Source organism: Pteropus vampyrus, unplaced genomic scaffold (assembly GCF_000151845.1).
Source record: "Pteropus vampyrus isolate Shadow unplaced genomic scaffold, Pvam_2.0 Scaffold242, whole genome shotgun sequence".
Lineage (NCBI taxonomy): Eukaryota > Metazoa > Chordata > Mammalia > Chiroptera > Pteropodidae > Pteropus > Pteropus vampyrus.
In genome coordinates, this window is record NW_011889023.1 from 1,893,972 (window position 1) to 1,907,750 (window position 13,779).

General features: G+C 32.2%; 1 protein-coding gene across 8 annotated transcripts in view; it reads right to left on the minus strand.

Moving 5' to 3' along the window:
- Nucleotides 1-13,779, minus strand: part of USP25 (ubiquitin specific peptidase 25) — a 91,469-nt gene that overhangs the window by 76,101 nt on the left and 1,589 nt on the right. For 3 of the 8 annotated variants that reach the window (XM_011374254.2, XM_011374256.2, XM_011374257.2), the window contains exons 2-4: nucleotides 11,890-12,034; nucleotides 8,009-8,092; nucleotides 113-236 (exon numbers count right to left, since the gene is read on the minus strand). In XM_011374254.2, the coding sequence (XP_011372556.1) occupies nucleotides 113-236; nucleotides 8,009-8,078 (194 nt within the window). In that variant the 5' untranslated portion in view covers nucleotides 8,079-8,092; nucleotides 11,890-12,034. Of the gene's footprint in view, nucleotides 1-112; nucleotides 237-8,008; nucleotides 8,093-11,889; nucleotides 12,035-13,779 lie in introns of those variants that run through there. The other 5 variants (XM_023519973.1, XM_023519972.1, XM_023519971.1 and 2 more) reach the window with 3 other exon arrangements.

Below are 13,779 nucleotides of genomic sequence, written 5' to 3' on the forward strand. Positions count from 1 at the left end.
TAGTTTATTTAGAATAACAAAGTATATCTTTGTGTGTTTTGAAATTAAAGCCAATTATTATTTCTATTTATAAATAGTACTTATATCTACTTTATACAAATTATGTTTTTACCTGCTAATGGCTTGCTCCTCATCAGTTATTCCAGTCTCCCTGAATGCCCTGTTTGATTCCGCCAAACTCAAGGCAATTGCTCTCTGAAGATCATCTTTATCATCTCCAGTGAGATCAATCACATCTGAAAAGCAAAACTATCTTTCTCAAAATCAAAAGTCAAACAAATGAAAGGTAATTCTTATCATGGAGATTTTATACTCAATATATGCTTTCAAATCAAAGTCAGCACCAACTTAATTCTGTGTAAGAGCCTCTCTGAAGAGAATGCAAAACCACTGTAAATTGGTTATACTTCAAAATTTAATGTTTTTCTCTAAAATATACCTAAAGCAATACAGCATATTTTTCATTGCAGAGGAATTTCAATATTTACCATGAAGTCTCTGATTAAAAACTAATGAGCAGAAAAAAATGCTAAAAAAATTTATTTATTAACAAAAATTGAAATCGACATAATTAAACAATTATATTTATGCTTTCCAAAGTTAACCCAAATACACTACAGTTCATCCATACTACTCCTTAGACATTATCTACCAAAGTATAATAATTTAACAACTGAGCTCTCAAAATTATGTTTTTAGAAACTAATCAACTACATGTATATGTTTACTTATATATTTTTTAATGTCTGGAAGTATGTACCAAACTATTAACAGTGGTTAATTTTGAAGAGGGTTGTGGGAGGAGAAAATGTAAGGATCTTTTATTTCTATATTAAAAACTTCTGTACCCTCTGAATTATTTAATAAACATGCAGTTTTTTAATTTTTTAAAAAAGGATTTCATTTCACAAAAAGAAATATACAAATAAGTGAGTTTTCTTTTTTAACAAAAGAAAATAGTCTTGATGCTATAAGAATTCTTTTTTCCAAAGAATAAAGGCTATAACTATAACCATTTTCAGAAAAACCACTTTTTAATCCAATTCCCCAATACAAACTGGTCAATTTCTTTAACCCAAAAGATGCCAGTAATATTATTATTATCATTTAAATAACAGAAACTATAATATGTTGCTAAGTAGAGGATTACAACACAATATTATGAGAAAGAGAAAAGAAGTATAACTGTTATTACCTTATTTTTGTGTGGTTGGAATTATGCTTATTGATATTTTGGACAAGTTTTATATTGATTTTATTTGTATTTGAGACATGTTAAAATTATTTTTTTTGTGTAATCCTGAAATTTTATCAGAGAGAAACAAATAAAATGGGTAGGGAGTGGAAGATAAGGTACCTGCATTTTACCATCTAGCTACAAGGTTTTATAAAGATACTAGAAAAGAAATCCTATACTTAATGAGCAAGAAATAATATATATGACAGTTTCAAAAAAAAAAAATTCTACATCTACTGTTATCCACACTTTTTTCTCCAAACAGTACTTTACAAGAATATTAGAAATAATAGTTAGCCATGGAAGGTGTTCCATCAAATAAAATGTGGAACAAACAAGGTAACTGAAATGATAGAGCTTGTCTACACACACCAGCAGACCAAAGGTTTCCTAAGTCTGGCTTACAAACTCTAAGTCCACCTAGACCACAGCTGTAGATGGGTGTCACCTGGGTGTAGCCTTTCAGCACAACTCAAATATTGATGAAGACGCACAGCTAGGACTAGAGAGGCATGAAACGGCCTCATAAAATGAGAATTATCATGGTCATTAAATAATGACTATAACTTAGGTGAGTAAAACAATAATGAAAGTACGGGAAATAATTTGAAAAGCACAAAGCAGCAGAAAAACAGATTTGGGGGATATAATCAATTAGCCCTCAGACTCGATTCTCTCATCCTCCTAGAAGGTTTTCTTCAACTACAGAAGTTTGAAAGTAGAAAACAAATCTATGTTCTTGATTTCTTGGTTAAAGCTCTGAATAAAATTTAGAGTCTACCAAGTGGATGCATTAATATGAGATTTGGAAAGTAAAAGTGAGGAGGAAGCGATTATCTTGCTGCTGTTGGCTGTTTTCTCCAACATGATTGAACAAATGAGGGTTGTTCCACGGTAGCATCCCAGTGTCCATTTTCCAGTTTCAGGGATGTCAAAAGATAGGGAAGTGGCAATTAGACTCTGCATTTGAATGTCTAGGCACAGCTCAGTGGCAGTTACCTAATCCTGGCTGCTTAGTCCCTGGGCTACAGCTACAGATGTATGTTCTTGAATCAGGAGTCTCAGTGGCAGCCTCCTGATTCACTACCTTCCTGACGTGACAGAGGGAGTAGCTTCCTTGACTGACCAGTCCTGTGAAAATCTGGAAGTCATTTCAGAAGGCCAAGCTACAGATTCTTCCACCAGCCCTTCCAGTGATTTGTGAATCCTGTTTTAAATTTAAACCATGGGATACCACCTCGTACCAGTCAGAGTGAATATTAACAGAAAGTCAACAAATAACGTGTTGGTGAGAATGTGGAGAAAAGGGAACCCTTGTGCAAAGTTGATGGGAATGCAAACTGATGCGGCCCCTATGGTATGGAGACTCCTCGAAAAACTAAAAAAAAAAAAAACTAAACACACACACACACAACCCTTCAATTTCATTTCTAGACATTTATCCAAAACAAAAACAAAAACACTAATTCAAAAAGATGTATGCACCCTGTGTTCACTGAAGCATTATTTACAATAGACAAGATATGAAAGCAACCTAGTTGTCCACTGATAGATCACTGGATAAAGAAGATGTGGTACATATATACAATGGAATGTTACACAGCAATAAAAAAAAAATGAAATCTTGCCATTCACAACAACACGGATGGATCTAGAAAGTATTAGGTTAAGTCAAATAAGTTAGAAATAGAAAGAAAAACGTATGGTTTCACCTACATGCAGATTTTAAAAACAGAACAAAACAAACAAAACAAAAACAGACATAGAAACAGAGACCAAAGAGATGGTTACCAGAAGGGAGGGGTGAAGGATAGGTGAAAAAGGGTAGGGGAATATAGTCAATAATATTGCGATAAGTTTACATGGTGACAGACAATTACTAGAATTAGCGGAGTGATCACATTGTAAGGTATTAAAATGTCAAATCATTATATTGTATACTTGAAATTAATATAACCAAGATAAATTGTATAACAACTATACTTAAATTTAAAAAATTAAAAATAAGTAAAAAACTTTCTTCTTTGAAAGTATCTGGAGTGTTTACTGTCTCATGAATGATTGACAAGTAAACTAAACTAGATAGAGCAAAAAACTCATTCAGAAATAGCAACAACTTAGAGATCTTCATAATTTTTCAATTATAACTAAAGCAACATAAAGCAAATGACAAGGAGAGATGTTTTAACCCTATTTCATAAATAGGGTAACTAAAGTTCTAAGAAACAGTCTAATATAAGAATAAAGAATGGTAGACAGGCTTCAATTTAAGTCTTTTAACTATTAAATCAAGTGGTCTTTCCTCCATACTAGCAGTTCTCCAAGCGTGGTTCATAGATCCCTGTGGATCCCCAGGATCCTGACAGAAGCGGGTTCCTTAAGTAAAAAAATAATTCTCATTATAATACTTGATATTCTTATAATAAAACATGTTACTTGCCTATTCTACTGTTATCATATTTGCACTGATGATGCAAAACGAGAGTGCCTGAAACTGCAGTATCTTAGCACTGATCAAGGCAGGAACACCAAGTTGAGTGTACAGTTCACTGTATTACTCATAACTGTGCATGCTTACTAGTAAAAAAAAGTCATTTTCTCTTAAATCCTTGATAAAAAGGAGGAAATTAATTTTATTAAATTGAAAACTTGATTTACATGTTCTTTAATACTATGTGACAAAAATAGGTAGTACTTCTGCTCTATATCCAAAGTATGCTGTTGCTAAAAATACGAATACCAATGCAATGCTTGAGGTGCAAACTGAACTAGCTGACTTTTTTCATGGAACACTATTTTTACTTGAAAAAACAATGACAAACTGCAAACTATGATTATTCATACTTCAGTATTTGGCAGACATTTTCTCAAAAATAAACAAAGTGAGCCTGTCACTTGGAGAACAAATAAGAGTATTTGTTGCCAATGATCAATATGGAATTTTCAAGCAAAAATAAGAACATCATTAAACTTGTTTTCGCCACGATGAGTCTGATATTGTCCCAAGACTTAAAGGCTTTTCTGATGAAATCAAGTGATAGTAACAATTTCAATGTGTTTTATAATGCAGATATTCTTCCAACACTTGGAAGAGAATCTTCCAAATTACCAATGCATGATGTTATAAAATCATGCATGGGTAAACAATCCATTCAAGGAGGAAGGTAAGTGATAAAGATGCTAGGAGCATATCCACATGCTGGGAGGGTGGTGCACCCGAACTCCACAAGACAGATACTTCTGCACTTGGGACCCTTCCTTATGTACCTCTTCACCTGGCTATTCATCTGTATCCTTTATCATGTCCTTTATTACATAATAAAACTGTAAACATTAAGTGTTTTCCTGAGTTCTGTGAACCATTACAGTAAATTATCAAACTTGAGGAGTCATGAGAACCCAATTTGTACAGTAACCTGGGGACTCATTACTTGTGAATGGCATCTAAAATGGGGACAGTCTTGTGGGACTCAGCCCTTAACTTGTGGGATCTTATCTAGGTTGATAGATCAACTGAACTGAACTGAACTGAACTGAACTGAATTGAATTGAATTGAATTGAATTGAAGGATACCCAGCTAATGTTGAATTGTCCAGGAAAAAACACATCTGGTGTCAGAAGTATTGTTGAATACGAGCAGAGGAAGAAACAAGCAATAGTCGTCTTTACTGCTAGAAAGGTTAGCTGACCAGAAACTTCTGGTCCGTAACTGAAAAGCTGAGACTTCTTCAAGTAATGAAGAACGTTTGTTTATTATCTATAGTTTCACTATAGTTACAATAATTTTCTCCATGATGTTCCTATTACCCCCATAAAGTTGCTTCTTTACATAGGATACTTTAGAACAATATGGCAATCCTGAAAGAAGACTATTATAACCTACTCGCATACTGAATACATATGATTATAAGACAAGACATTAAGAAAATAAAATATTAGTTCAATAGAATGGTTAAACCTGAATTTCTTCTTTTTCTGGAGTTAGCAGAACAACTGCTATAAAACATGTAATGAACTATCAATTTCATAATGAAAACTAGCCCTCTGATTTTCGTATTTGCTTATGCTCAAAAGAGAACAGAGAATAAGCTTGGCTTTAAACTACTTCTAATTAGCAAAAGTCAATTATAAAAATTTAGCCTATATAACAATTCCATCCAAGTACCAAAGTATTATGAATATTTTTGTATCTGTGCCAAGAGAGAGGACCTTGGAAAAATGCTAAACTCTGTTTTGACCAACCCTCCCTCTTGTATTAGTGTGAACCAACTCAAAAGCACAAGCATGTTAGTTTTGAATAACACTGTAGAAAAATCACGTTACAAAAGCCTGTAAACAGTAGTCTCTAACATTTTCAAGACTGCCCAAATTAAAAGATTTTTTCCTGTAAAATCAGAAATATACATATACCCAAACATAACTGCACCCTAATAAGTCTTTCACCTTCTAAATAATCACCATTTGAGTAAAACTTAAATATTACCAAATACTTGTCTGCTAACTCCAAAATATAGGCAGACATCAGCTTAACAATTATCAGACTTCAAATGTATACAATTGTTTATAATTCATAATTGATTTTCCCATGAAAACAGTATTTTCAATAAAAATGAGGTATTGAAATCAATTCACAAAACCTAATTTAGTTCATAATCCAGTTGAACTGCAATATATGCAAAGATTTTGATTTTAGAAGGAAAAAAAGTTTTTCTATTGTTTTCCTTATCTATATAGGGCTAAACATAAGGGAAATAATTTTTTTAAGTAAGCCAAATTTATATTTACCACTAGCAAAGATTTCTAGACAGGGTAGTGACAAAAGTAGAAAGAACACTGTCAGTAGTTAAAGTAGTTGAACAAGAGTCTGAGAAGAGTTGTAATAAGAATATATACCAGGGTAGGAGCAACTAAAGGAAAAAATATGCATTAAAAAACTGATAGAACTGCAAACTAATTGTTTTGGGAAATTAGGAAGAGCTGTAGAAAAGAAAAAGAACACTAGGTTGCCAGAAGCAATGTGGGTGCTCTTAAGAGAGAGGCAAATATAAACACAGAGATGGTTAGCAGGGGACCAGAAATGAGAATATTGCCATTCTCACCCTCACTCTCTGATTCAACCATGGTTATGTCCTCACTATCAACATGTCGGTCAAATACAATCCTGCCTTGAAGTGATAGTCTGGGATGGTTTACTCCCTCACTGCACTCAGGTTATATGTACAAATGTGACCTCATTCAAGAGACATTCCCTTACCAGCCCTCTATCTAAAATACCATATCCCTGCCTGACCTACAACCACACCATTACCCTCTGTCCCTTTACCCCGTTCTAATGTTCTTCATAAACTTATCACTACCTGACATTATTTATTTTACTGTCTTCCACCTATGTAAACTGAAACTCTCTGTGTTTTTTAATGGCCTAAAGAAAGTATTTGATACGTAGTAGGCAATAAACAAAGAAAAGTTAAGCAAATTAAAGTTAGTATCTAAACTGTAGAAGAGATAAAATTTAGTAAGGCATCTTCACAGTGAACTAATTAGAAGACTTGAAAACATGCTTTATCCATCTAAAATTTTTTTCTAGTAAGTGAAAGAACAAATAGCATATAAGTTATGTTAAAAGGATATTTAAAAGCAAGAAGACATAAACATTCTCCTATTCTACTCTGCCCTCAGCTTTTAAGATGTTCCTACTTTTCCAATCTTCTCACTGTTGAACTGAGATCTCTAAAACAGTGATGTCCAATAGAACTTTCCGTGATAACAGAAATGTACTTTTATCTGTACTGTCTAATACAGTAGCCATTAGTCACATGTGACTAGTATTGAGCACTTAAAATGTGTCTAGTGCAAGAGAGAGAGAGAGAGAGAACTGAATTTTAATATTATTTAGTATTAATTTACATTTACAGTTGCTATCGGCAACTACGTTGAACAGCTCAGCTCTAAATGGTCTTGTTCTTTTTTTAATAGATGCTAAAATTATAATGGCGGCATTGGTAGGTAAGGAAAGTAAATAGTAAAGGAGCAAGTCCTGAATTTTGTCATCAATTTTACTGTTTTCCAACTTGGATTGTGAAAAAAAATAAAGTTAACATTCTGTATTAGTCAACAAAGAGTTCAAAGACCAGGGCTATCGTTCTGCCCTAAAATGAAAGAAAATTCATAAAGTTATACAAGTCATTTTTATAGTACATGTCCAATAGGATGTAAACCTAATTCAATACAATCGGTTACAAGTGACTTCACACCACTGTAACATCTCATTTTTAAGCTTAATCTGGACTTTTGGTGAATCTTCAAAATAATTTAATATATTAGAAATCTCTATGGGAAAAATGATTTACTTTCATGGCATTCATTTTTTTTTTTTTTTTTTCCTATCTGCAGTCACTTGTTTAATACATTTGAGGAATGGAAAAGATATCAGTGTTCAATTAATAAAATCCTATACTACTTAACCTGTTATTTACCCTCAGTAGGAATGATAGCACTAGATTTAGATCTATTTATTATTTGTGCTTTAAATCACTTTTAAGCTGACTAATGACTATAACAAAAACCAGAGTTCTAGGAAAGAACTTCAATATTTTTCTCACTTTCTAGGCAATCCTTACAAGATAATTCAAGTTCATTTTGAGGGGAAAAAATACACTAATGCTAAATTTGTGGAGTCGACCACTTAACACTCATTCCAATGTGTTATACCAATTTCTCTAAAACTTAAGCCAATATGTGGCATTACTTTCTGTGTTAAAATTACCTACCTAAATCCCTCTTATCTTTTGATCCATACTTTGATTGCTCAATTGTGGCACATCTTGTTCTGGCGGGCATATACTGTTTTTTTCCTGTTTTAAAAAAGTTCAGAAGAATTTAATGGTCACGAAAGAAAGAATATTACTATTTGATTTCAAACTGGGCAAAAGCTTTCTATGGTCATGACTATGAGACTTTGCCATGACACAAAAATTGCACAGAATCTCTCCTCTGACTATTAAGTACACTTATGATCTCTGAATATCCTGCATTATTTCCTAGTGTCCTCTGCATTAATACTTTTTTACTGCAAAATGCCAATACAATTTTATTTCCAATTTAAGCTGGAGGTAGAAGGCATTCATTTGATAATCCACGATATGGACAAGAGACCCAAGTAATGAAGAAAAGGTGCCAAAAATTTTTGCTAATAATACTAAAAATGATTTTGACCTTTTCCCAGAATTTAACTGAGTATTAGATTATACTATGGAATGTTACCAAAGCAAGATAAAGACTCCAGGTACTCTACTTCTTAATTCCTTGCTATGCAAAGTACAAGCTTTTCTTGAAATGTTTCATTTTTCTCTCAAAAACCTTTGAAAAGTAAAAATGCACTAAAAAGGCCAATCATTGTCCTACTAATTACTGAAAATGTAATGACTTCTTCAATATTAAATGAAGGTTCACAAATATGTGTTCTTCAAATCAAGTAGAATGACTTACTTTACCCACTGATGTACCCGGGTACACACACATGAAAATTTCCCCACCAGTTCCAAATGTGACTTCTATGGAATGTTAGTTTAAAAGATAAATTTTTCTAGTCATTAAAAAAAACATGTATTTTATTCCTTCTAAAAGATACCCTCAGTTATAAACAGCTATATTTCAGATTATATCAATAAGGAATCATATGCATTTTGCATTAGAGACTTTTATTTCAAAATATAAGATGTTTTGTCAGCACTGCTATAGATAAACACACTTAAAGTTAGCAAGGCTCTGTTTATGCATTAGCCCTGGTAATAACAGACTTATACTTAAAAAAAAAAAAAAAAAGAATTAAAAAATATAAACCTGCCATATTGGAAAGAAATAAGTGAAATAAGTTAAACTTTGGTCAACTTTCAAATAACAATATATTTCACATAAAATTTAAAAAATGCTCATAAAGGGTTTTTATATCTAGAAAACCTCCCCATACTCTGATTACTCCCGTACTACACACTCCTTCAGCACGTACACAATTTTTTCAATAGAGGCCTGTGTTTAAATACATAGTTATTTGTAATGATTTCCTTCCCACAAGTTTTGCCACTCTTTCCAAGAATTAAAAATACGCACAAAAAATTTTATTTTTCTCAGCAATAATAGCATAGTTATTTAAAGAATCTGCTGAACGCATGACATCTCGCTTTCTCGGTTTTAAACCATGTAACATTATTATGACACTATGGAATTTAAATGCTGAATCAAGACTATTTCTAAAAGGCAGCCATAGTTAGAACTTTAGAAAATATGGTACAAATTTGTTAAATGGAAAAGAATTACTGTTACCTCATTAGCTATTTTTCTCAGTTTGATACTAATATTATTAATAATACAATCATCACATTATATTTCAACAACAGTTTTTTTCTCACTAATCTCAAACCAACTTTATGGATACACTATCCAAATTATTGAATTATTACATATGAATTAGCATATGGTTAGAAGGATAGCACATTTTATCGATAAAGAAACCACAACAGCAAGCAATTTGCTTAATACAATAGACAATCAGTTTAGATAAAACCAGAAACCCCATTTCTCTACCATTTCTTTCAAGTGAAATATAAAATTACTTAGTGGATATTTTTCAAGAGCAGCACATGCATACATGCAAAAAAAAAAATGTAATTATGAGCAAATGGGACACATCTTCTGAAATCAGGTTGCCTTCTCCCTCAGAGCACCTATTTAAATCTCTCTGTTCATTATCGTCAAAAATCTTGAACAGGTGTTAACACCTGGCTTAAACAGTATTTTCTGACTTTCACAAGGCAAATAAGACATTTTCTTTTGTTCACAACAGTCTTAAAATCCTAATTCTCCACTGCATATCACAAAGCCTATCATCTATATTAAGAATTTACAGCTATCATTCTAAAATCTTTTCATCTTTTCAGCTAAAACACTGAACCTTGTTTAATCAACTTCCTATTTCCTTCACTTTCACCAGCTGCCTTCAATCAAAATCATTCTATTTTTCATTTCTTCCACGTAACTAATTTCATTTTCCCCAAGTCTCAGAACCTTAAAAGATATGAGATGTTATTCTCATATACTAATTCCTCCTCAATTTATACCACTTCTCTTTTTCCACGTTTTTACCACTTCATTTTTCTTTTTCTTGCAACAAGCTCGTTCCCTTTCATTGGTTTTGCAACAGCTTTTTAAATATATATTATCAAAAATAATTTGACAAACTTGTTGAGAAACTATGACATTCTAGCCTGATTGAAGGAACATCAATGGTCTCTTGTCTCATTAAGTTTCCTGTTTGGTAAGCAAGAAAGGCACAAGGAAATAATTTCAGAATAACACTGTACTCGCTAAGACAAAAGTATGCTGTGGGTGCTAGAGAAGCATCCAACCTAGAGACAGAGGAAACATTCCAGAGCCAGCAAATCCTGAGCTAAATCTTAAACCAGAAGAAATTAGGCTGGAGGTGAAGGTTAGAGGGGATTCCAAAGAGAAGGAACAGGAAGTGTACAGACAAAAAAAAATGAAATAGCATTGGGTGGATAAGAACTTCAAGCCCTGCCGTTTTATCGCAGTGTAAAGTAAGAGGATGAAAACAGTAGAAAATGAAGTTAGAGATAAAGACAGGGGCCAAAGCACAGTTTGCAATTGGTCCGTCTCACACATATAAAACTTCTCCCATTACCTATTATCTATGTGAGAAAGAAGTATTCCAGCATTGGCTGACATAAGGTCATTTGTGAAGCAAAAATATTAAGATTACCCTGAAAATTTGAAATGAAAATATTTTATTAACAAACATTAATCAGTGTTTTAATGCCAATCACTAGCTGTAAACATCTATGTAAATGGGTTCTTCCTGATTGTTTCCTAATTTTGAGAAAGTCAATAAACAAAATCAAATATTCTCTTCAAATACAAGTTAGTAATCAAACTTCTCAAATCCGGAATGCATAAAAACACCTACATTTTATAGTCTTTATTATATCATAATGAAATATGAAAGTAATTGACCATACTTTTAAAAACTTAGTGCTATATAAGGATAAAGTGCTCATATTATGAACAAAAATTAAAATCCCATGTAAATTTTTCCATCTATATGTATGTATATGTGTGTGCATATGTGTGTTTATTTATTTTGTTACATGGTAATAAAACTTTTTTCAAAATCTTTATTTGGGGAAGGGGTGGGGATTGAGGGAAAGGAAGTTGTATTAAATGATAAACCTATCAGTAATTAGAATATTTTACCTTAAAAAGTAATATTAAGGCCTCTACCAACATTTAAAATCCATAAAACAAATAACTGTGCCCATTTAAAATTCTAGAAATTTTTATTTCTTTAATCTGTAATGAGTAACACCTATAGCTATTCCCTATTTCAAAACAACAAATACTATATGAAATGCTCTATGAAAGGATATATAACTTAAATATAAGCTTTTACTTCTAAACTGGCAAAAAAATATAACATGGCTAATAAAAACATGTGCTCCTTTCAACTACACTAAAAAGAACCAAGTTTAAAGCAGTTCTTTTATTGTCCTTCACCTCTGCTTAAACAAAATAAACATGTTCTCAAGGAAAATTTTTATCATGTTCTTACTAAAATATTAAGAAAGAGAAGTAAACGTACTTGTGTCTGCTTGGCTGCCCACACTGATGTATCTGTCGTTGCCAGGAAGCGCAGTTTGGTAGTATGTTGTCTCTTCCTGCTGAGGGGTCTTGGCGTTCTTCGCGGTAAGGAAAGCCACTGCTAATTCCAAGTTTCCATTACTATCCTTCAAATATCAAGAACAGAACATAAAATATTTTTAAATATTTCTATACATTCTCACATGATTTATGTAATTTTCTTTGTAACAACTACACTTAAAAGCAAAAATCATTTTCAGTTTTAAACTACCCCTTGTGATTCTAATTTTACAATGTAAATTTATTGTGAACAAAGAATATATGTCAATAGTAATTCCTTTTTCTATTAAAATTACTAATAGAATGTAAAAATCAATTCTATATTTAACGTCTTAGTTTTCCATTACTTTCATATCTGCTTAATAAAAGTCAATCACAAATTATACTTCTAAATAAATGAACAAACAAAAAATGTTTTCTGGAACTTGCCGTATAAAAGGGTAAAAATGAATATAATAGTACTTACGCAAGTAAAGACACTAAAAGATATTCCCTTTAATATGGATGTGGAATACATACCTACAGACTAACTTAAGCAAATGTCAAAGGCATATAGGAAGAAAATGATAAAATGTTCTGAAGTTTGATAGTATGAAAAGACACAGAGAATCCCCAGACAGAAATACTCAATACTGACAAGATGACAATCCTATCCGAATTATAAATACTATATAAATTTTATGTAGTTCTCATTAAAAGTATATCTGGACACAACTTTATTCTAAACTTATTTTAGAGGAAAGCAGATGTTAGAAAACTTAAAAATTTCTGAAACAATGAAATGAGACTTGTCCAATTATATCTCTATATTCTCTATACACTTAACAATAAATGTAACACTAGCTCTATGACAGCTAATTGAAACATTAGGAAATCCAGATGTGAATAATGAAGTTATCTTTGTAACAGAAGAACACTTATGACTGTGTAGGCCATAAGAACTTTAGTATACATGCAAAGTGTAATAGGAAGCCATTGGAAGGTTTTGGACGGAAATGACATGGTATGATTTACATTTAAAAAGGATGATTCTGGCTGTGTGTTGAGAATAGACTATAGAAGAGAAAGGGCATAAACAGAGTCCAATATTATTTGCTATCATATTAAATGTGAGGGAGTGACAGAAGAAGAAAGATCAGGATGATACCAAGATATGAGTCCTGAACAACTGGAAGAATAAAGTCTCCAACCCACCCTAACTCCAATTCTATTAGTGGGTGAGGACAGAGAAAAGTAAGAGAGTAGTTTGAAAAGCACCACTGCTTTAAATTTTCTTATCTGTCACAATTATTACAGGATTCTTAAATAATTCATCCAAAATATGGGTATATCGTATTCTATAGTGTGATAAGAAATTCAGTTGTGAAAGAATTTACAATAACAAGGGTTAACATTATTCAGCACTTACTATGTGCCAGGAAATGCGCTAAGTGCTTTTCACATGCTACCTCATATAATAATAAACTGAATGCAACAGGATTTACACAAACTGAAGGTCACTTACTTTGAAAGACTAGAAATAAAAGTGCTAAAGTCAATATCATGTAGCTCCAAGATGCAGACTTCTTGCCAGTATATAACTGACAGAGTCTACTCATTAAACATCTCACAAATTCATATTGGGCAACAGTTAAGGTTTAAGCACACTGTGTCCCTCCACCCCGACCCCAGCTACTGGTAACTGTAACAAAAGTTTAAACACACACACACACACACACACACTATAGTAATACAACTTATCTCAAAGAAAATGTGGGAAATAATTAATTAGATTAATTCTTTATTCTTATTTAAACATATTCTATATGTTTCTCATTAAAAAAAAAAAAAA